General features: G+C 57.6%; 4 protein-coding genes and 2 long non-coding RNA genes across 9 annotated transcripts; 5 read left to right on the plus strand and 1 right to left on the minus strand.

Annotated features, from left to right (window-relative positions):
• Positions 1-89: 89 nt before the first annotated feature.
• LOC116183698 (uncharacterized) lies at positions 90-1,211 on the plus strand. The gene is made up of 2 exons (XR_014955529.1): positions 90-324; positions 930-1,211. It is a non-coding gene; the product is annotated as an uncharacterized LOC116183698 (long non-coding RNA).
• A 274-nt stretch (positions 1,212-1,485) lies between these two features.
• Positions 1,486-3,473, plus strand: LOC110467549 (uncharacterized). Its single transcript, XM_085579994.1, has 2 exons — positions 1,486-2,443; positions 2,898-3,473. Exons 1-2 carry the CDS (start codon positions 2,240-2,242, stop codon positions 3,072-3,074), a joined length of 381 nt encoding a protein of 126 aa, XP_085436120.1. The 5' UTR covers positions 1,486-2,239; the 3' UTR covers positions 3,075-3,473.
• A 2,075-nt stretch (positions 3,474-5,548) lies between these two features.
• Positions 5,549-7,004, plus strand: LOC110467550 (interferon-induced transmembrane protein 5-like). Its single transcript, XM_021524739.3, has 2 exons — positions 5,549-5,753; positions 6,274-7,004. Exons 1-2 carry the CDS (start codon positions 5,565-5,567, stop codon positions 6,430-6,432), a joined length of 348 nt encoding a protein of 115 aa, XP_021380414.1. The 5' UTR covers positions 5,549-5,564; the 3' UTR covers positions 6,433-7,004.
• A 145-nt stretch (positions 7,005-7,149) lies between these two features.
• LOC110485054 (interferon-induced transmembrane protein 5) lies at positions 7,150-9,424 on the plus strand. Its single transcript, XM_021556098.4, has 2 exons — positions 7,150-8,114; positions 8,851-9,424. The coding sequence occupies exons 1-2, from the start codon at positions 7,956-7,958 to the stop codon at positions 9,067-9,069; spliced, it is 378 nt and encodes a 125-aa protein (XP_021411773.2). The 5' UTR covers positions 7,150-7,955; the 3' UTR covers positions 9,070-9,424.
• A 536-nt stretch (positions 9,425-9,960) lies between these two features.
• PGGHG (protein-glucosylgalactosylhydroxylysine glucosidase) lies at positions 9,961-20,553 on the minus strand. Of its 4 annotated transcripts, XM_085579990.1 has the most exons (15): positions 20,477-20,531; positions 20,171-20,200; positions 19,368-19,663; positions 18,744-18,954; positions 17,851-18,286; positions 17,459-17,578; positions 16,707-16,838; positions 16,314-16,425; positions 15,890-15,962; positions 15,312-15,448; positions 14,452-14,585; positions 14,193-14,288; positions 13,307-13,404; positions 11,060-11,271; positions 9,967-10,973 (listed from the first exon to the last, which is right to left on the minus strand). In XM_085579990.1, exons 3-15 carry the CDS (start codon positions 19,618-19,620, stop codon positions 10,909-10,911), a joined length of 2,079 nt encoding a protein of 692 aa, XP_085436116.1. In that variant the 5' UTR covers positions 19,621-19,663; positions 20,171-20,200; positions 20,477-20,531; the 3' UTR covers positions 9,967-10,908. The 4 variants fall into 4 exon arrangements, with proteins under 4 accessions (XP_085436118.1, XP_085436117.1, XP_085436116.1 ...); XM_021524740.4 differs by lacking the exon at positions 20,171-20,200 and having other exon boundaries at positions 20,477-20,553; XM_085579992.1 differs by lacking the exons at positions 11,060-11,271; positions 20,171-20,200 and having other exon boundaries at positions 9,961-10,973.
• Positions 20,372-23,177, plus strand: LOC110467552 (uncharacterized). The gene is made up of 2 exons (XR_002464867.3): positions 20,372-21,976; positions 22,960-23,177. It is a non-coding gene; the product is annotated as an uncharacterized LOC110467552 (long non-coding RNA).
• Positions 23,178-23,855: the final 678 nt, after the last annotated feature.

Genomic DNA, 23,855 nt, shown 5'->3' on the forward strand with positions numbered 1-23,855 from the left:
GGCCCCGCCAGCCAATCGCAGCGCGCCCGCCGCGGGCTCTCCGCCAATGGGCGCGCCCCGGGGGCGGGGCCTGCCGAGGCGCCGCGCGTCTCCATGCCAACGGTCCGGCATCCCCGCGGGGCGCCGCGGGCGCGGCCATGCGGGGCGCGGGGGGGAGCCGCGGCCTCCGCCCTGCCCCCGGCCCTGCGCGGCGGGAGAGCGGGGCGGCGGCGAGGCGGAACCGAACGGGGTATTCGGGCCGAGGGGACGGAGGGGCCAAAGGGATTGGTGACGCGGGCCTCGGCGGGGCGGACCCCCGATCTCTCCCCCCCACGGCGGAGGATGGTACGTTCCCGGCCGGCAGCGGCGGGGCTGCAGCGCCCGGCCCGGTCCGCAGGGGGGCGCTACCCGCAGGCACGGACCCCACGGGGATCCCTGGGATCAGGAGCGGGATCCCCGGGATCGTCCCGGGAAGATGAGTGCGGGCACCCCTGGGAGCATCCCCCTGCTGGTTGCGGGGACCCCATGGGGGCTGCGACCCCCCGATTCACACTCGCTGCGAGTCCCAGGTGTTATGAACAAAAGTGCCTTGCTGGTTCCCATGGTAATACTGGGACACTGCTGGCTTGAGCTAGGTACTGATATTGAAATGTTAATTAGCTAATTGCTCCTGGGAATCACCTACACCCTCTACCCACACTGCCATTCTAGGACTGGGATGCAAAATAGGGGTACCAGTGGAATTATGGGAGGGGGTTTTGGGGATGAGAACACCCCTTAATGGAAGATTGGGCACAGTGGAAGGGGCTGGATGGGTGCGCTGGTTGGGGAAAAGGGAACCACGTCCCTGGTCTGTCTGACCTGTCACCATAGCCTGCAAAGGACTGGACTTGGACTGGGCTGTGGGAAGCAGACACACGGAAACGAGACACTCTTCCTGGTGTTCCCAGGAGGGAAGGAGAAGGATAGCTGCTGCTGGACCTCGGTAACAGACCTAGGCTCATCCCCTTGCCAGGAGGAAAAGATAGTAGGACGGTCTGCTGGTCAGGACTTCAGATCCAGGCTGTACACCTCTTCACCTCTGGCTACCAGTGTGCCACGGAGGCTCCAGGGACAGACTCTGCAGCCTTCTCACCCTTTGGCTGCCGGGAAAGCTACAACAGCGGGAGTGAGCTTCGTGTTGAGCCCCCTGCCCAGCTGATCTTTTTAATAAAGAGCTGAACATTAATAAAGCCATAAGCCCTGTTCATTTCAAGGCTAGGGGCAAAACCACGGGAGAAATCCACTATTAAAGGAAAAAATACACTCAAGGCTGTGAAAACTAGAGGGCACCAATGCCCTGGGCTGTGACTCCCAGAAAGCAAATCCCAATTTCCAGGGCGGGGCCCTACTTGTTCCGTTTATTTAATCAGAAACATTCCCGGAGTTGCCAGGAAAAAGTTCCAGGACAGCGTATTCTGCGGATTCCAATGCATTAACACAGTTCAATCACGCTCACACTGAGAAGCCTGAGAGGGGGATTCCTTTAAGGGCGTGCAGCCCTCGGCAGCAGACGGAGCTTTCCGGGGATCCCAAATGGCATCCCCAAAAAGTGGTACCAACTGGCCTCAAGCCTGTATTTGTGCTAGACAGAGGTGGGCCTGGGGGTCTAGCAGGATTTGGGGGTTTCACAGGGATTAGGGACAGAGAAAGAGGGAAGAGTGGGAAAGAAGGGGAAAGAAAAAGGGGATAATAAAGGGGTAGTGAAGGGGGCAATGAAAGGGGAAAAAACGAGGAAAAAAAGAAAGGGGAAGGAAAGAGCAGGGCAAAGAAAGAAGCAGGCAAAGAAGTCACAAAACAGGGGAAAAGGGAAGAAAAGGACAACACAGGTGGTAAAAAAAAAGGGGGGAAAGAATGGGTTAAAGGATGAAAGGAGGATAGGGGTCAAAAAAAGGTGACAAGGAAAGGGACAGGGAATCAAGGGGAAAGAAAACGGTTAAGCAAAAAGAGGGCAAAGAACAGGTAAAGATTGAGACAAGGAAGGAAGCAGGGACAGGGAGGGGTAAAGAGAGGGAAAGGGAGCCCAGGGTTTTCCCGCTGCCGAGGAGGAGTCTCCTCTGCCCTTACAGGGGCGTCCGGAGGGGCGGTCTATTCCCGCTCCGTGTCCTAAATCTCGAGGAAACGAAACCGCCACAGCTGCGCCCGCCCTGCGGTGCCTCCACCTCCCGAAACACTACACGGCTCCCCCAGGTATCTTTGCCACTGTCCCCGAGCCTGCAACATGCAGCAGGACCTCCCGCCGTACCAGATGCTGCCGGCAGAGGTGAAGATGGAGGAGATGCCCCGGAGCACGACGGTGGTGGTGGAGGAGACACAGCAGCAGCAGCAGCCGCCGCCCCGGGACCACCTGGTGTGGTCCCTCTTCACCACCCTGTACGGCAATTTCTGCTGCCTCGGCCTCCTGGCGTTCGTCTTCTCTGTCAAGGTGGGGAGCCCGGGGGGACACGGGGGGTGGGGGCAGCCCCGGGGACCCCACTGAGTCCCAGACCTCAGGGACACCCACTGAGCCCCCAGCCCGGGATGCCCCATGGACCCCACAGAGCCCCCGTGGACCCCACTGAGCTCCCGGTGCCAGCGTGACCCATGGACTCCACAGAGCCTCAGCTGAGGGGTGTCCCTTGGACCCCGCAAACCCCAGACCAGAGGGTGTCCCACAGAGCCCACAGAGTCCCCCCTTCATGGACCACTGACCCCACAGAGTCCCGGCTGGAAGCTCTGGAGACGACAGGGGTTTGGGTTGGGCAGTGGGCACCTCATGGTATCCCCGATGTTTTGGGGGGCTTCAGCCCGGTCTGGCACCTCCAGGACCTCTCCCACAGCCCTGAGCCCCGTGGGGTGTCCCCCTCCAGCCCTCTGACCCTGGTTCTGCCTGTCCCCAGTCCAGGGACCGCAAAGTGCTGGGTGACTACAGCGGGGCCCTGAGCTACGGCTCCACGGCCAAGTACCTGAACATCACGGCCCTGGTGATCAACATCCTCATCGTCATCATCGTCATCGTATTCGTCTCCCTGGCCATCGCCGGGGTCTTAAGAGGCTCCTCACACCCGTACGGGTAATGGCCACCCTTAGTGCCATCCTTGCCCCGCGGGCTCTGCTTCCCTCCCCGCCCGGGGCTGGAGCCGGGCATGCCTGGGGAGTGCCTTCCTGCACCGAAACTGCAAAATGACAATCCATGTGCCTCACCCGACGCCTGCTGCTGTCTGTCCTGCCCCTCTTCCCTCCCTGCCCCTCTTCCCTCCCCACTCGGAGCTTTTGTGGAGCCCTTGCTGATGGCTGCCCTGGCTGGAAGCGTTCTGAAGTGGACTCTGCTCCCCAGAGCAGCTGAGCACCCCCAACCCTGCCATGGCTTGCTTGCTGCTTTGCTCTGGAAATGGAACCCCAGCTGCCTCAAAACAATTTTTAGAAGGGGCACCCGGCTCAGAGAAACCCTGAAAATAAAGGCTTTTTTCACTTTTGCCCTGTCTTGGTTTCATATAATGAGGATGTGGTTTGAGGTTTGTTCTACAGCAGCTAGACAGGATGAGAAACAATGTTAGCACGTGGGATGTGCCTCAAGGAGGTGGAAACTGCCCCTCATCACAGAAACAATGCTCAGGGGCCACCCCAGACATCATGAACCTGGATAAAGTCATGCTGAGGATGAAGGTGGAACATGATCCTTGCTGGGATGTCACCAGGAGCACCCCCATCCTCACCAGCCCTCAGGAAGGGCCGGCAGCAAGCAGAGCTTAGGGCAAGGTGGCTTTGGTGGGGCAGGATGTGCAAAGGGCTTGAGTAGGATGAGCTGGAATGGGATTGAGCAGGGTCAGCAGCACTGGAGAGGCTCCCAGAGGGAAGGGGCCGTGGGTTCTTTGGCTCCATCCCCCATTGCCCCACCAGGGCTGGATTCCACATCTCCCCCTGCAGCCAGGTGAGCTGGGATCCTGCTGTGGGATCCTCACAGCCCCCATCCCAGCTGCCTGGAGCGCGGTTTTCCTGGGCACAGCTGCCAGAAAGTACAAGGAAGTAGGGAATGCATTCCGCGTCTCGCTCTGCTGGCACGCACAGCCTTTACTTTCATTATCAAACACATCCCAGCCCAGCAGTTTCCTCATATTTCTGCTCTGGATTCTCTCCCCATCCCACAGGGAAGGGAACTCTGGCTGCAGGAAGCCACACCAAGCCCCAGCGGTACCTGTCACTCGCTGAAGGAGTGGCAGGGCCGATCCTTGCGCCTCGGGGCTGCCGCTCCCTGCCCGGCGGGGACAAGGAAGATCCTGGCCTCAACCCATCTGGGAGAGCTTCAGTTCTGCAGCTGGCCTGGCTTCCCCCTTCCCCTCTGCACTCGCCCTCGGCAGGGCCCAGTCCTCGGGGCTGGGGCCCCACAAGAATGGCAACAAAACCGTGGTCTTTTCTCTCTCCATGAACGTCGGGTTCCTGGCAAGACACTACACTCGTAAGATGTCAGAAATCCCACTCACAAACACAGTGGTTATTTGTTGCAGGATCTCTGGCACTGAGCCTCTGGTGAATCATTTTCTGCTCTGCTTTTTTCCTGGAAAACATGGGCTCCTCGCTGCACAGGCTCCTCCTCCATGGAATCTGCTGCCTGGCCGGCCCCAGGCTTGGCCTGCCCAAACCCAGCACATCCAATGGGAACTCAGGCCAACAAAGGCCATTGCTCCAAGATCCCCTTACTCCTTCTCCCGGTTTTATCAAGTTTCCAGGAAAAATGCAAAGGGCAGCCCCACACAGGCAACTGACCCTTTCCCAGCCCAAAACAGTCACCGGCAAAGCCTCCCTCCCTCCCGCCTGTGACCACTCCAGGCTGCCATGGACAGCTCCTCGCAGCCCACCTGTGGCAAAACTCGGAAGGAGAAAAAAAACCTTCAGCACGGTGTTTGTGGTGACAGGGCGTTACTTTGTCCTGGCCAGGAGGTGCCATGGAAGAGGCTCCCATCCACAGATAGCTCCTTAGCTGATGTTTCCCATATCTATGCAAACAAACACAAATAAATTCTCGTTTACAGGTCTTAAATTACACTAAAGAATTACAGTTATTAGTATTTGACCTCCTATTTCGCTTTCAAACCTTATTTTTCGGTTCTCTCATGGACTAATTTCCCAGACAGGGAGGTGATCTTGGTTTAATGGTCGCTAATGGTCGCTAATACTCACTAATGTTCGCTAATGGTCTTCTGGCTTCTCTCAATCTGTGGATGTTCACATCATCGGCCCTCTCCCAGCGAACAGAATCCTTCGAAGAAAATATTGAATTCCCCTCCCTCTTGGAACAGGCGAACAAACTCCTGATTGTTATATTTTTTAAAATAAAATTTGCATCATTTACAACAACCCCAACCCCCCCTCAAATTCCCTCGGAGTCCTCAGGGTTCCCCCAAGACCCCTTAAGCCCCCCACGTGTCCCCAGAACTGCTCTGCACCCCCAGACTGCGTGGGCTGGGGGTCCCAGAGGGCCATGCCCTCCCTCCCTCTGCGGGGCGGTGCGGGGCCGGTCCCCCGCCCTGACAAGGCTCCGTTCCCATTCCAGACGTTCATTCCCGGCCATGGAGCTCAGGCAGGCGGACGTGTCCATCCCACTGCAGTCCTCCGGATGGGGGGCGGCCGCCCCCGGCCGCCGGTCCGACCCGCAGCCCCGGGACTACGTGCTCTGGTCGGTGTTCAATGTGCTGCTGTGGTGCGCGCTGGGCGGGCTGGGCTGCTTCGGCTTCCCCCCGCTCGTCTTCTCCATCAAGGTGAGGGGGGGCCCGGGGACGGCCCGCATCTAGCCCTGATCGGCCCCGGGACCCCCACCCAGACTGACCCCCAGCCAGCCCCTCCCAGGACTTCCCTCCTCTGACTGAGCCCGGCACGGGACCCTCGACGTGCCCCTGCTCCCTCCCCAGATCCGGACCTCCCACCCAACCCGACCCGGGACCCCCGGACGCAACCCGACCCGGACCTTCCCCTCACCCCGAGATCCCCAGTCCCGTCCCCCTACCCCCAGCCCTCTCTGGCACCATCCCGGTCCTCTCCCCCCTGCCCACCTCCCTCCAAACGCCTCCCCACCCTCGGATTCCCACATCCCCTCTCCCACCCTGGCACCTCCCAATGTCGTGCCGCCCCCCCCCCCGAGTGCCGCGACCGTGGGGCAGTGCCCGGTGGCCTTACCCGTGCCTTGGGTGACGCGTCCCCGGGGTCCCAGCACATCCTCGCGGCCACCCCGGGTGGTTTGGCCCCCCAGTCCGTGCCCCACACACCCCGTTTGCCTCCCAGGCCCGTGACTGTAAGTCGGTGGGGGACCTGGAGGGTGCCCGGCGTCACGGCGACCGCGCCAAGGTCGCCAACATCATCTGCTCCATGGTGGTCGGCGTCACCTTGGTGATCTTCATCGTCATCGTGGCCATCTTCTTCTCCAAAGTCAGGGCCATCTGAGCACCGCCTGGCCCCACCCGCGTGGTCCTCCCCTCGCTCCTCCTGCCTCCAAAATGCACCCATCCGGGGCGCGGGAGCGAAGGGAGCGACCCCGGTCCCCTCGCTGCCAGCATCGCCGGTGTCCCCGCACGGACGGGGCGGTCAGGCCGGGGCGCGGGGGACGGCCCCATGCCCGCCCTTTGCTCTGCTCACGCACTTCGTGGCGCCTGTGACACACCTGTCGGTCACCACTGCCACCGATAAAGTTTGTCCCGCCAAATCCCCTCGTTGTCACCTCATTGACCGCGGGACGTCGCGGAGAGTCCTCGGGCATCTTTGTACTTTCTCCTCCTCCTCCTCCTCCTCTTGTTCTTCCCGCTACCTCTATCCTGCCGCGAAGCTTCCAGCTCAAAGCCCAGGGAAGTTTCTTCCCAACATCTTGTATGTTATAGATATATATTATAATATTAGCTTTTCGCAAATATTAAAATTAATTTTATAAATGTAATGTTAAAGTAACTTTGTTATAAAGATATAGCTTTTAATTTTGTTGTTAATTAAGCTTAGACACAGTAGTAAAATAGCTAATATGAGTGTCCTTGCGTTAAAATGCCTGCTTAGATAACACCTAATAAACATATAAAAAACCAACTGCTTACAGATATACCAACTATCAACGCTCACCATCTGTAGACAGAGCCAAAACTAAAAGTAATAAAAAACCCTCAAAACCACAACGAAAAAATATACATACTCTAAAAAAGTAAAACCAAAAAAGAGTCATAGTAAACAATTCTTAAAATACGTAAACTAGTTTAAGAAAAACGTTTACCATACATAAGAGTCTATAAATATACAACAGGGTGATATAAGAAAAAAGAGTTTAAGAAGTATCTCCGAAGATAAGTGTGCTCTTAACTAAGTACCCAGACACACCCAGCCGTAATCTTTACTCTGTGTTCCTTATCTTCTCTTATCCTTTATTAAACTTTATAAGTTTTCAAGAGAGAGTAAACGTGTTTTTCACACTGGAGATGGCAGGAAAAGGAAATTAAAGCCCCTCCGCGTGTTTTGGCTGTCCACACCCCCCACCCGGCAGCCCTGTGTCCCCCCGCCGCTGCCGGGGAGCCCCATGGATGCGGCTCTTCCACCGTTCTTTATTAACTTCCCATTTCATCCATCTGGCAGCCCAAAAGTGCTGCCGAGGGGGGCTCTGCCCTGCCCAGCACACCCGGAGGGTGGGGTCGGGGGTACCTGTGCCAGCCAGCGCCGTGCTGGTCCTGGGCTCCGCCTTGGAGTGACCCTCCTGCGGCGTCGGAGTCACGCCGGAGCCACCCGCGCTCCTCATCCCGGCAGGAATGCTGGCTATTAAAAACCCGCGGGCTCGCCATCCCAGCCTTTCTCCCAGCCCAGCCCGTGGGACAACCACATCCCTCAGGGCTGTAATTTCCCAGGTTTATATTTAGCGGAGCAGGGATATAAAAGGGGGGGCCGGCCGCGCTGCCGCGAGGCTGCCGGAGCGGCGGGTGCCCCTCTCCGTGGCCATGGACACCTCGTACCCCCGGGAGGAGCGGCCGCCCCCCAAGCGGGGGTCGCCCCCCGCCGCCCCCGCGCCCCGCGACCACCTGGTCTGGGCCATCTTCAACACCCTCTACATGAACTTCTGCTGCCTGGGCTTCGTGGCGCTCGCCTTCGCCGTCAAGGTACGGGAGCGGCGGCACCGGAGCGCCCGGGAGCTCCGGGAGTCCCTCCCCACGCACACGCCGGGGGAGGGATGCCCGAGGAGGCACCGAGCGCTTGGGATAATCCCGGGCGGGCTGGGGCGGACACATCCCAACACTCTCCACCTGCCGCTGGTGAATCCTCCCTGCTTTTCCTGCCGCTGATTCCAGAGGTTGTGGGACAGCCGTGGATAACCATAGCCCCCTGCCCACCACCCGAGGAGCAGCTGCTTGATCCTAAAAAGTGCCATAGGGACCGAGATGCCTCTGCCATCCCACCTCCCCCACGGCAGGAGCAGCTCCAGCTGTGGAAAGATGGGGACAAGCAGGGACTGGAGTCAGAGAAGCTCTGGAGGAAGCAGGAGGGAAAATCCCAGCCCCAGCTGGGCAAGACTGGGATAGAAAAATGGGTACAGGCAGAGCTGGAGCCAGAGAGGTTCTGGATGAAGCAGGAAGGAAAACACAAAGGGGAAAGGATGCAGGGTCAGAGGGGAACAGGAACAGCCTAGGAGGGATGGATGGATGGATGGATGGATGGATGGATGGATGGATGGATGGATGGATGGATGGATGGATAAATTTGGGATTGCAAGAGGGACAAAGCCCTGGCGCAGGATTAGGCTGCAGGGAGGGGGTGCAGGAAAGGCTGTGGGAAAGGGCTGCAAGAAGGGGGCTTTGGGAAGGGGCTGAGGGAAGGGTCTGTCTTCGGCTGTTGCAGGCTCGGGACCGGAAAGTGTCTGGGGACGTAGAAGCTGCTCGGCACTTCAGCTCCAAGGCGCGGTGCTACAACGCCCTGGCCACGGCAGGCAGCGTGGTGCTGCCACTCCTGCTCGGTGCCCTCATTGTCACCGGTGTCATCCACCTCTCCAAGCTGGCCCAAGAGTCTGTTGGCTTCTTCACCTACCAGTTCAGCGGGAGCGACGACGAGGACCAGTGACCCAGGGTGAAGGGCTGGTGGTACCTCCTCTGCATCACTGGTGGCCCCTCCAAAAGGCCACCACCCCTCTCTGCCACCCACTCCCCAACCCCAGTTGTTTTTGTTTATCCCGTGGGTTTTTTTACCTCCCGTTATCCGGTGTGAAGCCCCAGCTTCCGTGGTCACTATTTAAATCATTAAACGCTTCACACAGTGTGAGTTTCTGCGTGTGAAAAGGGGCAGGGGGGTGCCAAAGGGAAAACGTAAATTGGGATTATTTGCTCTGATGGGGGTCCTGGCAGCCAAGAGACTTCATTGTTCCCACAGCCTTTAGGGCCACTGGGACCCCCAGGAGTGAGGAGGGGAGGAAGCAGAGACACTCCTGGGCCTCGTGGGATGAAGCAAATGGGGTTGTCCCCTCCCTATCCCAAATGGAGCTGACACCTGCAAACTCATTACAGCAACACAGACATCCCCAGCCAGTCCCAGCCAGGACAGAGGGAAAGCTGGGAAGCACTCCTGCTGCTCCCTGCTCCCTGTGCCTGGGCTGGAGACAGCTCATTCTGGGGCTAAAGGACCCCTTTTTTGAGGAGAAACCCCCTTTTCTGCCAACTAGCCCTGGCTCAGAGCGGGGCTGTATCCCAGCCCCATCCAAATCCCATTCCTGGTGCAGTGCACAGGGCTGGGGACAGCATGGTCCCTTTCTCGTGCCAAGAGCTGCCGCTAATTAGGGGCTGGCGGCTGTGATGAGGCCGGAGCAGGACCCGAGTAATTACACGGCAGCGGGAGCGTCCCTGCTCCTGCCCTAAGCACTCCCAGATGCTCCGGGGCATGGAGCAGCCGCGGGGCTTTTTATAAACCGGGCCGAGATTCCTGGGGTTGGCTTGGCCAGGACAGACCCCTCGGGGCAGGGAACGCCCTCGGCATTCCCTGCTCCCACCCAGGGCTGCTCTGCACGGGGACGGGGAGGCTGTGGAGGGGAGGATGCTCTGCAGCCCAGAGCCAGGGGCTGTGGATACCGTGTCCGCCCTGTGCAGGCACACGGGAATTCCTTGGGATTTCTGGGACACCAAAAACGCCCTGAGCAAACCCACAGCAGCTCTTTGCTCGCCCCGAGGCTGCTCAGGCCTGGAAAAATGCTGCCCTTGTCACCATCTGACGGGATAATTCTACAGCTCTCTGGTGTCCAGGCTTCCTGCAGCCCTTCAGAGGACAAGTGAAAAAGGATTTAACTCTAGAACTGCTTGAAAAGAGAGGGAATAGTGTCGATAAGGGTTTAAAAACATACGGGGGATGTTACACACCAAATAACAGGAACGATGCTCTGTGCTGCCCACACAGGGTTAAAAGGCTTTCAGTTGCATATTTTGGAGTACTATTTAGCGCCAAAACATCATTCATCTGGTGAAACAGCAGTGGCTGAGCCTCCACAGCCCTTTGAGCCCACGGAGCAGCACAGGGGGAAGGCAAGGACCAGGGCAGGACATGCTGGAGGAGCTGGAGTCAGGATCCTGGAGTCAGGAATGGGCTTCCTTACAAACACAAACATGTTGAGAGCATAAATAACTCCGGAGTGTTCAGCAAACACGTTTGAAATGGTCACTTTCAGGCTTGGTTTCCTCTCCTGCACCAAGGAAGAGATGTGTGGAGGGGAGCAGGGGGCTCAGACAAGGTGACAGCTCCAGCCATGGTGACAGCTTCAGCCACTGAGCCCTGGGGCCACAAGGACAGGTGACACACACAGTCCTGGGGGGACAAAGGCCTCCTGGCACAGCCTGGCACCGCCTTTCCACCCACTGTAAACTCCACCAACATCCCGGACCTGCTGCTCCAGTGGGCAACACCTGGATCAGCCAGGCTTTAGGGGGTCCTGCTGGGTGACCTCTGGATCCATCCAGGTGCTGTGGGGAAGGAGACACTCTGCCCTGCAACAGAAAAGCTTTGTGTGAGATACGGGAATGGTTTCTTCCCAAATTATTTCAGGGAGCAGGTGCAGGCACTGCTGCCACACCTTCCCACAAGGGAAAGCACTGTCCCGACTCCAGCACAGCTTCCAGGGGAGACGCCGGAGGGTCCTGGGAGGTCTCAGTCACTTCCATCCTGATCTCCTCCCTGGTGATGGTGACCTCCAGTTTGTTGCCCAAGTAGGAGACACTGGAGACTTCCAGCTTGGTGATATTGTCAGGAAAGGCAGGATCAAAGAGGAGGCTGGACCTCGTAATCCTGGAAAGGCAGGAGCACATCAGGGTGGGAACAGCAGGAGCCACAGAGGAGCCCAGCTTGGGGTTGGGGAGCAGCCACCTCCCCAGGCATCACCAGAGGAGCCTGAGAGGGTCCTCAGTGCATCCAAGGATCTCTGGGCAAACCCCAAACACACTGATGGAGCACCTGCTAAGGAGCTACTGGGGCTGTGATTCCAGAGCCCACCCCAAGACATTCCTGTCCCATTCCAGCTCCACAGCTGGGGCCTGGGCTTTCCATGAGGTCAGATTTCACACTTAGAAAAACACAGCTCAGTTCCCTGCTCTGGTTCAGAGCTTGGCTCCAGCAGCAGCTGTGCTGGCAGAACCTGGGGAATGCCCTGCTCCTCTCAGAGCAGGTGACCCTCAGCTCCCACTCCCGTGGGATGGAGGGCTGGAAGCTCAGCACGGCTGCTCAGTGGGAAATGCAGGCAGAGAGCTCCCAAGGCTCAGAGATAGAGATGGATACAGACCTAAGGCCTTGGGGAAGGCTTGAAGGTTTAGAACAGAAAAGTGAAACAGACACAAAGTAAGAATAAAGATTTGTAGCTCAAGCAGAAATATGTTTTAAGCAGATAGAAATATGCCTCATGGAAGCAAATAAATACATTAAGCAAGATAGTAGAAAATTTTAAAGTCTAGCAATAGAACTTGTTATAGAGTTGGCAAAAAGCAGAAGATACAGCAGCAGGCGTCTGCAGAGTTCTATGACTGGTAAAAAGAAGCACATTGTGCCAGAATTGTGTAAAATGTAGCAATGTCTTGTAGAAATGTGCTACAGTTTGCTATCATTTCTAGCTATGATGGCCAGTGAATGGTCAGTTTATGAAGATGCTAGTGAGCTTTGTAGAAGTAGCTGATCAAGAACTATATAAGATATGATAAGAAATATATAAAAGACATTATAACTAAAATTCAAACGGCTTCTGATGTGATGGCATTGAACGTAGGTCTCAGCCTTCCATGAGACTGATTTTGCAATAAATAAACCATCTTCTAATTGCCTCATCAGTCGACCCCGTCTGCTCTGCATCCCCAGCAGCGCTCCTTCCCCAGAAACAATGGAACAAACATCCCGACTCTCCCTCCATCCCTGAGCCAAAGCCAAGCTGCCTGTGTGGGCGTTGGCTTTGGGTGAGGAAAAACAACAGCCCCGCTTGTCCCCAGCCCAAATCCTGGCGCAAGAGAGCTCTCCACCACCAGCCCCAGAGGGCTGAGAGGGCTGCAGGGGGCTCAAGGCAGGTCTGGGGGCCTGGGGAGCCCCAGCACTGCACAGGATCCGTGTCCTAGGCAGGAAAGGCGGGAGCGTGGCCGCACAATGTTGTCGCCACCTCTGGAATTTGGCCAGAGCCCCAAAGCTGTGGCTTGAGCCTGTGCCACGAGGGGCCCAACCGGGCACACACTGGGTGCCTGGAGACCTCCCAGCTTGGCCAAAGCCCAGATTTCCAGCTGGGAATGCGGAAACTCACACCCAGCTCCACCAGGGAATGGGTGGCTTTTCCAGCTGGGAGTACAGCACCCAGCTCCACCAGGGAATGGGGCGGATTTCCCAGCAGCTCTGGCCACACACATGGAGTAAAAACACATAGTTAGGGCTGGAAGATTTCACTGGGAATGAAAAGACTTGATCCAGCCTCAATTAAACCAGGAATAGGCTGAAGAGACAGTGGCTCCAGGGTGGAAACCACCACAGCTCTGAAATTACACGAACAGCTCCATGTTCTCCCAGGATATTTTAAAGCTGAGGCGATGCCTGCTCAGCGCTTCACTCCAGGGAGGCTCCTGGAGCCCCATGTGAGCAGGGAGGCCACAGTGAGGCTGCAGGAGGTGATTCCTCACCACATCCAAAGGAGACAGGAGGATGTTGCTGCTGAAGCAGAGAACAGGCTTAGGGAACAGCATTTTGCTTCCCAAATGTCACCTGTCATGAGCCTCAAACCTGTTCCCAACTTCGCTCCAGCCAAACAGGGACATTTTAAGAGACAAGTGGGAGATAGAAGTGACACAACAGGTCTCACCTGAACCCCGTGAAGCCGAAGAGGATGACCTGCAGGAATCCACCCATCCCTGTCAGGAAGTTCACAGCTCCCGACCCATCCGAGTTCTCCACCCAGACCTGCTCCAGCAGAAGAAAGAGATGGTGCAGGAATTGATTTGGGATGCTGTCCCACATTTTGAGGCAAGATGCATTCATTTCCCATTTGTATGGCAGTTATCTTCTGTTAAGTGGGCAGTTTTCCTTATCTCTTCCACAGCCAATCCTCTTTCAGGGGAGACATCCACTGATAATGGGCTATTGAATGTCACTGCATGACTGATAAGAGCTATAACATCCCATTGTCAGATGCTCTGCCCAGAAGGAGGAGCCAAGCATTCCTAACTGGATATAATCTTGAGTATCTGGAACACCAGCATGGCTTTTTCTGCACTGGATTTCCCAGAGGAACAGCTGCCTCTTCCACGGCCTCTTCAGAGGAAGCCTACGCCCTTTTCTACAGGATCACTGCTCCAACAGAACCACACCTGACACTCCAGGAGGACTGCAGCCACAATTCCAATTGGACTGCTGCCAACACCCCATCCAACAGGGTGTCAGGTTGTGTTCTGACTCTGTCAGTGTTGTTTTGGTTCACTGCATTGTTTACTTTATCTTATTATTTTCTTCCCTAATAAAGAACTGTTATTCCTATTCCCATATTTTTGCCTGAGAGACCCCATTAATTTCAAATTTGTAACAATTCGAAAGGAGGGGCTCAACATTTTTTCCATTTCAGGAGAAGCTCCTACTTTCCTTAGCAGACACCTGTCTTTCCAAACCAAGACAGATGTTCCAGGCAGTTCTGTGGTTCCAACCCCATCGTCACCTGCCTGGGAGCAGGAGGGATCTGCAGCCCTGCCACTCACCTTGAAAGGCTCTGTGATGTTGCTGAAGCACTTTTCCAGCTGGCTCTGGGCTCTCTGCAGCTCCTTCAGCTCCAGCCAGCCCACGGCAAACATGCTCTGCCAGAGAGGGACCGGTGACAGCGCGGTGGAGCAGCAGCACCTCCCCACCCCTCCATCCAGAGGGAACATTTCCAGCGCACACCCCAGCTCTGCACTGTCCCCTGGATGGAGCACCCCCTCCCAGGGGTGAATCCCAGGCTGGGCCCTGCCCTCTCCTCACCCAGGTCATGGCTGGCCCGGCTGGGTCGGTGACGGGCTCGTACATCTCCAGGTCGTTCCTCCGCACCTCGGCACTCATGGGATGCATCAGTGGGAACCCCAGCAGGACCACATCCGCCTGTTTCACCGGCTCACCTGGGGACAGGGCTGCTCAGACAGTTCCCAAATTTCCTAAGATTTTGAGTCCACTGGTGAGAAATAACCCAGTGAGGCAGGAAAACCTGTTATGTGCAGTAGATATAATTATCGCCATTTCTAGTATGATATATGTGATATTGAATATTTGTTGGGGTATACACGTTTGTATTAGGAATCCCCCCAACCCTCCCAGGCGAAACCTGGTGTATGTTGAAACCCCATTTACAAGTAAAAGGATGTGGCACTCTGGAGATGGCCATATATCTGAAGTGATACATGGATGCCAAGAAAGGAAATCTCATCAAACTATGGGACTCTGAACAGAAGTTTGATTGCTGAAATCCTGGCCTCAGGCAGAATTTTCCCTATAAAAACTGCTTGTGCCAGGATGGAGGTGTGTGGGCATAGAGGAAAACCTCTGCTGAGGCTGACTTCTTTGTTGCACACCCAGGGCCAACCCCGGGCTTGGCTGTGTTCTTTCCTTGTGGCTGGCTAGATAGAATTTGAATTGCAAAATAAATATTTTATTTTTTCATTTTAATTTGGCTGGAGAAATTTTCATTTATAACACACCCTTAGCCCAGCTTGTTGCACTGCGGCAACAGCAGGGAATCTTCTTCTGCCATTCCCAAGTCTGAACCAGTTGGAATTCTGATCCTTCTAGGTTTAAAAGTGTGATCCATGGCCATCTCCATAGGCTGCTGCCACTGCCTCCCCATTCACCTGGGCTGTAGCCATCGTATTCAGGGTGGTATTTCCTCTCCTCATCAAAGGGCACTTTGATTTTCCTGGCACGGTCCTCCCACTCCTCTGGCACCGGGAGCAGCAGGTCCCGAGCCAGGTCAGTGGCAAAATTTAAGCTGGAAAGAAGGAGGAACAAGGTTTTATGTCAGGGATGGGTGATGGTGAGAGGAGAGAGGGGATAGGAGCTGCAGAAAAAGCTGCTGTGGAAGAACAAGGGGCAGAGATTGAGCCAGGGGTAACAGCTTCCATCACTGAGCTAGGAGCTTCTTTCCCTGGCTGTGGATGTCTCCAGCTGGCCAACAGCACAGACACCCCATGGAATGCCAAGGGAGAAGCCCTGCTGTGAATGGAGATCCCTCTCAGCCTCACGTGGGCACTGAACAGGTCGGAGGAGCCAGGGGAGCCCCCACTCTTCCTCTGACTGCAGAGAGGTGACAGGGAGAGGGGTGTGAGGAGAGGGAGGAAGGATCCCCTTGGGATCTGCTCCCATCCCTGCAGAGTGCCAGGTGGCAGAGCAGAGAGCCAGGCCATGCTCCCAGGTGTCATTCAAACATTACCTGCGCCGGGCCACAGCATTGGTGTAAGCAGAGTTATCGACCTGGCTGTGGTACTCATCTGGGGGCATGACACCTGCGGGCACAGGAGGGGACGCTTTGTACCCCAGCACACCCAGGGGCTGCCGTGGCTCCGGGGGAAGGGGACCCTCCTGCCTGCCTGGATCCCAGAGGGATGCTCAGGGAGAACATACAGGGTGCTGGTGCTGGAGCAGGAACAACCTGGGATGCAGCTCTGGCTGCTGCATGCAGGCATCTCATCCTGAGGGCATCCTGAAGGGGACCTTCAAATCATGGAATCCCAGGGTGGTTTGGGTTGCCTTAAAGCTCATCCAGTTCCACACCCCTACCATGGGCAGGGACATCTTCCACTAGACCAGGTGGCTCCAAACTGCTGCTTTCCATGCCATTTTCATGGCAAAGGTACCTCTGATGTGGTAGAGCTGCTCCTCCTCACTCCACACCATCCTGCTGCACCAGTACTGAGCCACGGCTTCCACCAGCTCCCAGCCCCCATCCTCCTGGAACAGCTTCTGGTCCTGGAGGAAAAACAGGGGCATGAAGGAGACTCCACCAGACCCAAAGCCAGCAGGAGGATGGAGAGGAGCTCTGAGGAGATGGAGGGAGCAGGAAGAAAGACTGGCCTGGTTTGAGCCAACGGGATGCTGAGATGCCCACAGGAGCAAGGACAGAGAAGGCAGGGCTGCAGGAGGGAGCCTGCGGAGCAGAGAGAGCAGAGTTCCTCAGGGAAGGGACAGTGACAGTGTCCAGGTCCAGGCCATCAGGTGGAGCACCCTCAGGTGGAGCACACTCCCTTTACCTGCGTGGTGCAGTAATACTGCTCGAAGGCCATCAGGACATCCCCGGTAACATGGATTTCCTGGGCTCCGTAGATCTCCTCAGGACACATTTCCCGGCCAGTGGCTGCGCTCTCCCATGGGAACTTCGCGCCCTGCCGAGAGAAGGCATCCATGAGCACATCACCTGGAGCTGTGCCCTGCTGAAACAGCCCGGGATTGCCCTGGGGACAGGGGCCGGTGCCACCCCAGCCAGGCATTGCCCTGGGGACAGGGGCCGGTGCCACCCCAGCCAGGCATTGCCCTGGGGACAGGGAGCGGTGCCAACCCAGTCCGGGATTGCCCTGGGGACAGGGGCTGCTGCCACCCCAGCCCGGGATTGCCCTGGGGACAGGAGCTGCTGCCACCCCAGCCCGGGATTGCTTTGGGGACAGGGGCTGCTGCCACCCCAGCCCGGGATTTCCCTGGGGACAGGGGCCGGTGCCACCCCATCGCGGTGTCCCGGTGCCACCCCATCCCGGGGTCCCGGTGCCACCCCATCCCGGGGTCCCGGTGCCACCCCATCGCGGTGTCCCGGTGCCACCCCATCGCAGTGTCCCGGTGCCACCCCATCGCGGTGTCCCGGTGCCACCCCATCCCGGGGTCCCGGTGCCACCCCATCCCGGGGTCCCGGTGCCACCCCATCGCGGTGTCCCGGTGCCACCCCATCGCGGTGTCCCGGTGCCACCCCATCGCAGTGTCCCGGTGCCACCCCATCCCGGTGTCCCGGTGCCACCTCGTAGCCTTGTTCCTGCGCATTGCGCCTGGCGCCCTCCAGCGTGCGGACGCGGTACTGCAGGATGGCGCGGGCAGCCTCGGGATACAGCAGCAGGATATTCGGGAACATCCAGGTGTCCTGCGAGGCCGCGCGGCGGGATTGGCTGGGGGAAAGCAGCCAAATGCTCCCGCCAGCTCCACCCTTCAAGTACACCCTCATCCCGATGGAAGGATGGAGTCTTGTCCATCCCTATTGAAGGACAGCCTGCTGCATCCCAGTGGAAGGATGGAGAAGGCTCCATCTTTCCTTCAGACTACTGAAGGATAGTCTGCTCCATCCCAATGGAAGGGTGGAGTGTCCTCCATCCCACTCGCCGTGCCAAGCCCCCGGGTCAGCACAGCCTCCTTCACCTGGTCCCAGAAGACGTGTCCCCAGTAGTCCTCGCCGCGGGTGCCATTGGACAAGCCGCCGGGGCTGATGCCGTGGAACGGGACTCCGGGGCAGTCCCGGGGCGGGACGGCGCTCAGCAGGTAGTAGAGGCAGCCGTGGAGTGCCTGGCGCAGGGCTGGGGGCCCGTCCAGCTCCACGGAGCAGCCCCGGCGCAGCGCGGCCCAGGCGCGGACGTGGGAGTGGTGCAGGGACCCCGCGGCCAGCAGGGCCAGCCCCGCGCTGTAGCTGTGCTTTGCCTCCTCCTCACTCCCGGCCACGGCCGTCAGGAACTGCCAGCACCGCTCCTGCTCCTCCCCGCCCAGCGTCAGCCACTGCGGGATGGGGGTCCACAGCATGTGGACAGTGGGACGGGGGCCCCCCTCCACCTCGGGAACCAGTGTCTGCCCGTAGATGTAGCTGTGGGAGATGGGGAAGTGACTGAGGAAAGTGCTTCTTCCCAGTATCCCATCTAACCCTACCCTCTGGTAGTGGGAAGCCATCACAAATGGTCTCTGGTCCCAGGTTCTACGGGTCATCTCCAAATCTCCTGTTTTCCCCAACCTCACTTTGGAATCACATCTAGCCTCCATCACATTCACTGTTCTCACACGTCAGTGTGAGGCTTAATTCTGCAGTTGCAAGTAATAAAAATGTTTTCTATGCTTAATTTCAGGGGTCTTTTTAGACACCTGCCAGGACAAAGCAGGTGTGCAGAAGCCTTTACACCCCTCACCATTCCAGCCCCACGCCCCTCACCATTCCAGCCCCACTCCAGCCTTACAACTGCAGTTTATTCCCCAGGGGAGAGCAGGGCACTGCGCCACAGCCCGCACAGGGTGGGTTCAGGGCCAGGACCCCCATTCCCCACACTCACTGCGCTCCCTGGAAGTCTGGGCCTGGGGTCAAGTGCAGGTCCTGGCTCTGTGGCACGAACAGGCTCTGGAGCTGGACGGTGATGGGATGCGTGGAGCCATCCAAGCGCCGGATGGTGATGCTGAAGGCCATCAGGTGCACCAGGGAGTGGTGGGCGTAGAGCTGGTGGGTGGCCGTGTAGCCAGGGGACTGAATCGTATGGCTGAAGGTCCCTGCAAGCACAGCCAGAGCCACCAGCCTTTGGAAACACTTGGATTCTGCCCTATCTACTGCTTCCTGCTGGCCAAGGAATTGCTTTTCCCAAGATCAGATCCAGTTGTGGCCTGGAGAACACCACTGACAGCGAGTCTGGCTGAGCTGCTGAGGGATGGTCTGTGCCATTAAACATTTTACCAGGCTCTGTGATTAAAGAGTGTGAAGCCTGGCCCCAGCAGAGAAAGAGCTACAGCCTTAAAATCACTTATTCCCACACAAAAGGGGGATTTTCTGCTTGTTCCAGAGGAGCAGCACCGAGGCAAACAGAGAATGAGGAGAAGGAAGATGTGACTGAGTGGAAGAGGCAGCAGAAGCAGAGAGAACCGAGCCTCTGGCAGAGCCCACAGGACAGGTACCGGCTCCTGCTCACCTGTCCAGGTGTTGAGGGTGAAGCTCTCGGCCGGGCTGCGGGCGCCGGGCGCTGCCAGGCGCAGCCCCAGCGGGCTGGGGAGGTCGGCGCGGTGCGTGTCCCCCGCGGCCCCGCTGTACACGCCGGCAGCGTGCAGGATGTCCCGGAACACGCGGGTGCCCAAGAAGGCGTTGGTCACCGTGGGCAGCAGCCGGGGGTCCCCGGGCAGGGCCGTGGCCGTGAACACGCCGGGGTCGCCCTCGCCATCGGCCATCGCCACCAGCCCCACCCGCGGAGCCGCAGCGGTGGGACGAGGGCTGAGGGGACAAAGTCAGCTCCCTGTCACTCCCCCGCCTGCTCTCTGCCCCTTTTAGCGTCCCCTCTGGTCACCTCCAGCGGTTTTCCCCCATCCCAGTTTCCTCCCAGCCCCGGGGTGCATCCCCTCCGCCCCTTCACCCCATCTCCAGCTGTCCCAAATCCTGACAGCTCACGGGCTTCATCACTTCTCATCCTCCTCCCTCTTCCTCTTCTGCTGCGGGATAGGGTTGCACCAGTTTCTCCCAACACATACAGAGCCACCTTCCCCATGGCCTCCTCTTCCTCCCAGTGCTGTTCCGTGACACTTTGAAAAGTTCCTGATACTTCCCCCTCTCCCAGCTCACTGCACCCCTGTTCCCCCTCAATCCCACATCTCCAGCTCAGCCTCCTGGGGCAGGACCTTTCTATTCTGCTTTTTATACATAAAACTATATTTTTGTGTCATGTACAATCATATATGTAATGACAGACTAAAGAAATTTACAGATACAGACACGCGTAAGCACCTCCTGACAAAAGGCAGCTGCAGCTGGCTCCTGGCAATGCCGGGCACAGGAAAAACACAGGAATGACGAAATGAGGCTCTGAGAGACTGTGAGCAGAGCTGCCAATCCAGCCGGGGTGACACAGGGACAAAGAGGGTGCCCAGCCCCTAAATCCCTCCCTGGCAGCAGCCGGATGCAGGAACGCTCAAGCTCAGCTCTGTTTCCTCACCGAGACTGAGCTGTGAGGAAAATCCTGCCTTCGGGAAAGTGAGAAATCCCGACCCAGCCCCAAGCCCCGGGGTGCGGAAGGGAGGAGGTGGATCTTGCCTTCTGTCCCGAGGCCGGGCTGAGCCTGAGCAGGCGGAGGGAGGCTGCTCCAGGGAAGGACGGAAGTTGCCCAACCGAGAAAGAAGGAAGGAAATCGCTTTTTTTCTTTCGTCTCCTTAAAAAGAAAAAGTTGGAAAAATGATCCTGGACACGCAGGTGTTTGCCCAGCTGAGCTGAGTGCCCGCGGCAGTCCCGGGGCTGCCCTGTGCCTGGGAAGGAGGAACTGAAAGAGGAAGACCAAGCTGGATGAGTTATATTCCCAAAGCCGCTGGCAGGGAGCCAGCGCACCCCACTGACCTCCCGTGGCCCCAGCCACGCTCTGACCCTTCCCCTCGCCTCTTTCCAGGGAGGACAAAAATTCCATCTGGACTTTGGCTCTGGCATGCCTTTCCAAGCCACTTCCAGCTGGTCCCATCCTGGTGAGTCAGGGAACCAGGGCTGGAGCTGCAGCCAGGTGCCACTGGGTGCTCCAAGCCACCGGCCCCGGTGTTCACCGGGATTATTTTATTGCCTGATCCAGCATTTAGAGGATTGGCATAACACATCTGTCGCACTGTAAATCCATGGAAAAGCCCCCATGGAGCCTGGCTGGGTCAGTCCTGCAGCTGCCAATGCCCCAGGGACACCTTGGGGACACCCTGACAAAGGGCAGAGCTCAGCAGTAACACTCCCCCCTCTACTCCTTTGGTATTCCAGGGTCTAATCCCAGCTGGGCCCCAGCAGGATTCATTTCCCCTTTGGTTTGTTTCTCACAACCAGCTGCTGATTCCAGCACAGGCAGAGTCCATGACACGGGCAGGAATATCCATCCCCTGGGGAGCGGGCATCCATGGGGATTCTGGGGGATTGGAATCCCCTCCAGCAACCACCAGCACACCGGGACAAGCAGTTTCTTCCCCAGCTGATCCCAGTGGCAGGCATCCATCCCATTTCCTTCCCTTTATCAGAGGAATTTGGAAATAGCCCTTTCCAGAAAGTCCCTTCCCGCTGAATGGTGCTTTGAGTGTTATAAAGTTTATAAAAGCCCACAGAAGAGGAGGTCCAAGGAGAGAGGAGCTCTGCTCCAAAGGAAAAGTTTTGCTCTAAGGGAAAAGGCCCCATCCAAGAGGAGGTCTCTGCTCTCCAGCAGAACATCTCAGTGCCCCCCTGCACTGGCTGGGGACAGTTTTTAGTCTCAGACCCCTGGGCAGTGCTGAGGGGAAAAAAAAAATCCCAAAACAATTAAGGGAAATAAAATTAAGCAGAGAGCAATTTGAGAAAACCTGTCAGGCTGTTCCTCCCTGTGCCCCTGGAGCTGTGCCAAGGAGTGGCAGGGGGTGGTGGCGGCAGTGACAGTGACAAGCTGGGCAGCTGCAGAGCGAGGAGCAGCGGGATCACCCTGAGAGCGCCATGAGGGGTTTCCAGAGGGGCTCCCAGCTCCTGGCAGCTGCACTCCGGATCAGCCGGGTCCCCCGGGCACAGCTCCGCTCCCACCCCCCCGAGAACATACTCTCCACTGGTGTGAGTATCCTGGGGGGCTGAAAAAGTGGGAAAAGCCCAGTTGGAGGGGCCCAAACATTCTGTGTGCCTGGGCCAAACTGTTTTGGAAGGGGGTGGAAGCAAAAGGGGAGGGGGAGGAAAAGAAGGAATGCACCCTCAGGTTCCAGCCCACACCCCCACGGTGTCCATGTCCTGCTCCCCCCCTTCACCGGCTCCTGCTTCCATTTGATTTTGTTCTTTCAGCCCTTTTTTAAACCTTTGAGGTCTGGGGGTCCCTGCAGCCCAGGGCAAGGGGCAGCAGTGACACTGGTGGTCCCTCAGGGCCACACCCAGACCTCGGCCCCTATTCTGGGACCGTCACCCCAAAGGGGTGTCCCCACAGGCAAGGACAGGAGCTGCTGTCACTGCAGAGCCCAAGGTCCCTCTGACATTCCCCCTGCGGGGACAGTCCCCCCCAAACCAGACCCTCCCAGGCTAGGTAAAACAAGCTGGGAAAAAGAAGTTTTCCCCCAAAATTATGTCTGATTCCCCCTCCACCCCTTAATTTGGGGTTTTCCCTCTGCTGCCTTTCCAAGGTCTTCAACAGAGGAGCTGCAGGAGCCTGGGAGAGGCTTTTTCCAGGCAAATAAATCAAAGGAAGGTGCCAGTGTGGGAGGTTAACGCTGTCCTGGTTGTACTGGGGAAATGAGGGGCTGCTGCTGGCTGCAATTCCCATCCCAAAGTCACCTGAAAGTCAGGAACACTGCAGGCCCCAGCCACAGCTTCAAGGTCAAACACTGCTCCAGTGTCCCAGAGGAGCAACAAACCTGGAGAGCACCAGCTCCATCCACTGCCAGTGGGAACAGCTCTGCTCCCCAAACCTCTCCCCACAGCCCCAGGGCAAGTGCCAAGGACTGGGAAGAGCACAGGGAAGTGAGCTGGGTGCCGGGTTGGACGGCAGCAGCGCAGCCATCCCGGGAGCCCTGTGAGCCATCCCACTGATTCCTGCTCCTTGTCCCCCTCAGGAACAAGCCATCGCCCTCACCCTGATGTTCACGTCCTTCCTGGTGCCCACAGCCTGGGTCCTGAGCAACATCTACAACTACAGGAGCAGGCCTGAGTGAGGAGTGGCAGGAGCAGCCTGCTCCCTGCTGAGAGCATCCCAAGGGTTCTTCCCTCGGGCAGAGCCTCACCATGGAACCCCCCGAGCCTGCTCATTAAAATCCATCTTTGCATTCAACAAGGCCTCACTGGGCTTGCTCCGTCCTGTAGGGAACGAACCGGATCTGTGCCTGCTGCCCTGATGGCAGCATTCCCTCAAGGGCTGCCAGTAGGTCCCAATGGGAAGGCACATTCCCTCTGGAGCCTCCACCAGCTGCAGCACTGCGTGCACCCAGGCACCTCTCCCAGCACAAGCAAGGAAGCCATTCCAAGGTAAATTCCCGACAGGAAAACACCCAAAGGCTGGGAGTGACATTAAAAGGGTGCCACAGGCTGCGGGCTGCACACCTGCCCACTCCCTGCCCTGTAGGAAGGGCCTCTCCAGCCACCACATCCCAAATTACCTGTGCCAGGGAAGCAGCCAGCACGTGGAAGGTTTGGGTAGCAAGGGGTACTTCCAGGTGTCTTGGAAAAGCCTCTGGAGCTGTCACAGTTCTGCAGATCTGACCCTCATTCCCAGGAGCTGCTCAGAGCTTCACGGCCAGGGGAGTGCTCCCACAGCACGGGAGATGTGCTCCTGAGAGAAGCTGGTACTGCTTCCCACAGTGATATTCCAGATTTTGGATGCTGATCTCAAGCAGCAGCAGCCCCACAACTCAGTGACTCCAGTGGAGTTTCCTTTGTTTCCTAAGTGTAGTGACAACCCTGGGAATGAGGATGAGATGTGACATGGCACTGGGAAGGAGACTGTGCTCCTTTA

Source organism: Lonchura striata, chromosome 5, assembly GCF_050655825.1.
Source record: "Lonchura striata isolate lonStrDom1 chromosome 5, ASM5065582v1, whole genome shotgun sequence".
Lineage (NCBI taxonomy): Eukaryota > Metazoa > Chordata > Aves > Passeriformes > Estrildidae > Lonchura > Lonchura striata.

Excerpts from the sequence above, each read along its gene's own strand:
- LOC110467549 (XM_085579994.1), top strand. The coding sequence starts at position 2,240 with ATGCAGCAGGACCTCCCGCCGTACCAGATGCTGCCGGCAGAGGTGAAG. Across the intron at positions 2,444-2,897 it reads CGTTCGTCTTCTCTGTCAAG|TCCAGGGACCGCAAAGTGCT; the intron begins GTGGGGAGCCCG and ends GCCTGTCCCCAG.
- PGGHG (XM_021524740.4), bottom strand. The coding sequence starts at position 19,620 with ATGGCCGATGGCGAGGGCGACCCCGGCGTGTTCACGGCCACGGCCCTG. Across the intron at positions 15,963-16,313 it reads GCAGCTCTACCACATCAGAG|GTGTCATGCCCCCAGATGAG; the intron begins GTACCTTTGCCA and ends CTGTGCCCGCAG. Across the intron at positions 10,974-11,059 it reads GTGCTTTCCCTTGTGGGAAG|GGCAGAGTGTCTCCTTCCCC; the intron begins GTGTGGCAGCAG and ends TTTCTGTTGCAG.
- LOC110485054 (XM_021556098.4), top strand. The coding sequence starts at position 7,956 with ATGGACACCTCGTACCCCCGGGAGGAGCGGCCGCCCCCCAAGCGGGGG. Across the intron at positions 8,115-8,850 it reads CGCTCGCCTTCGCCGTCAAG|GCTCGGGACCGGAAAGTGTC; the intron begins GTACGGGAGCGG and ends CGGCTGTTGCAG.
- LOC110467550 (XM_021524739.3), top strand. The coding sequence starts at position 5,565 with ATGGAGCTCAGGCAGGCGGACGTGTCCATCCCACTGCAGTCCTCCGGA. Across the intron at positions 5,754-6,273 it reads CGCTCGTCTTCTCCATCAAG|GCCCGTGACTGTAAGTCGGT; the intron begins GTGAGGGGGGGC and ends TTTGCCTCCCAG.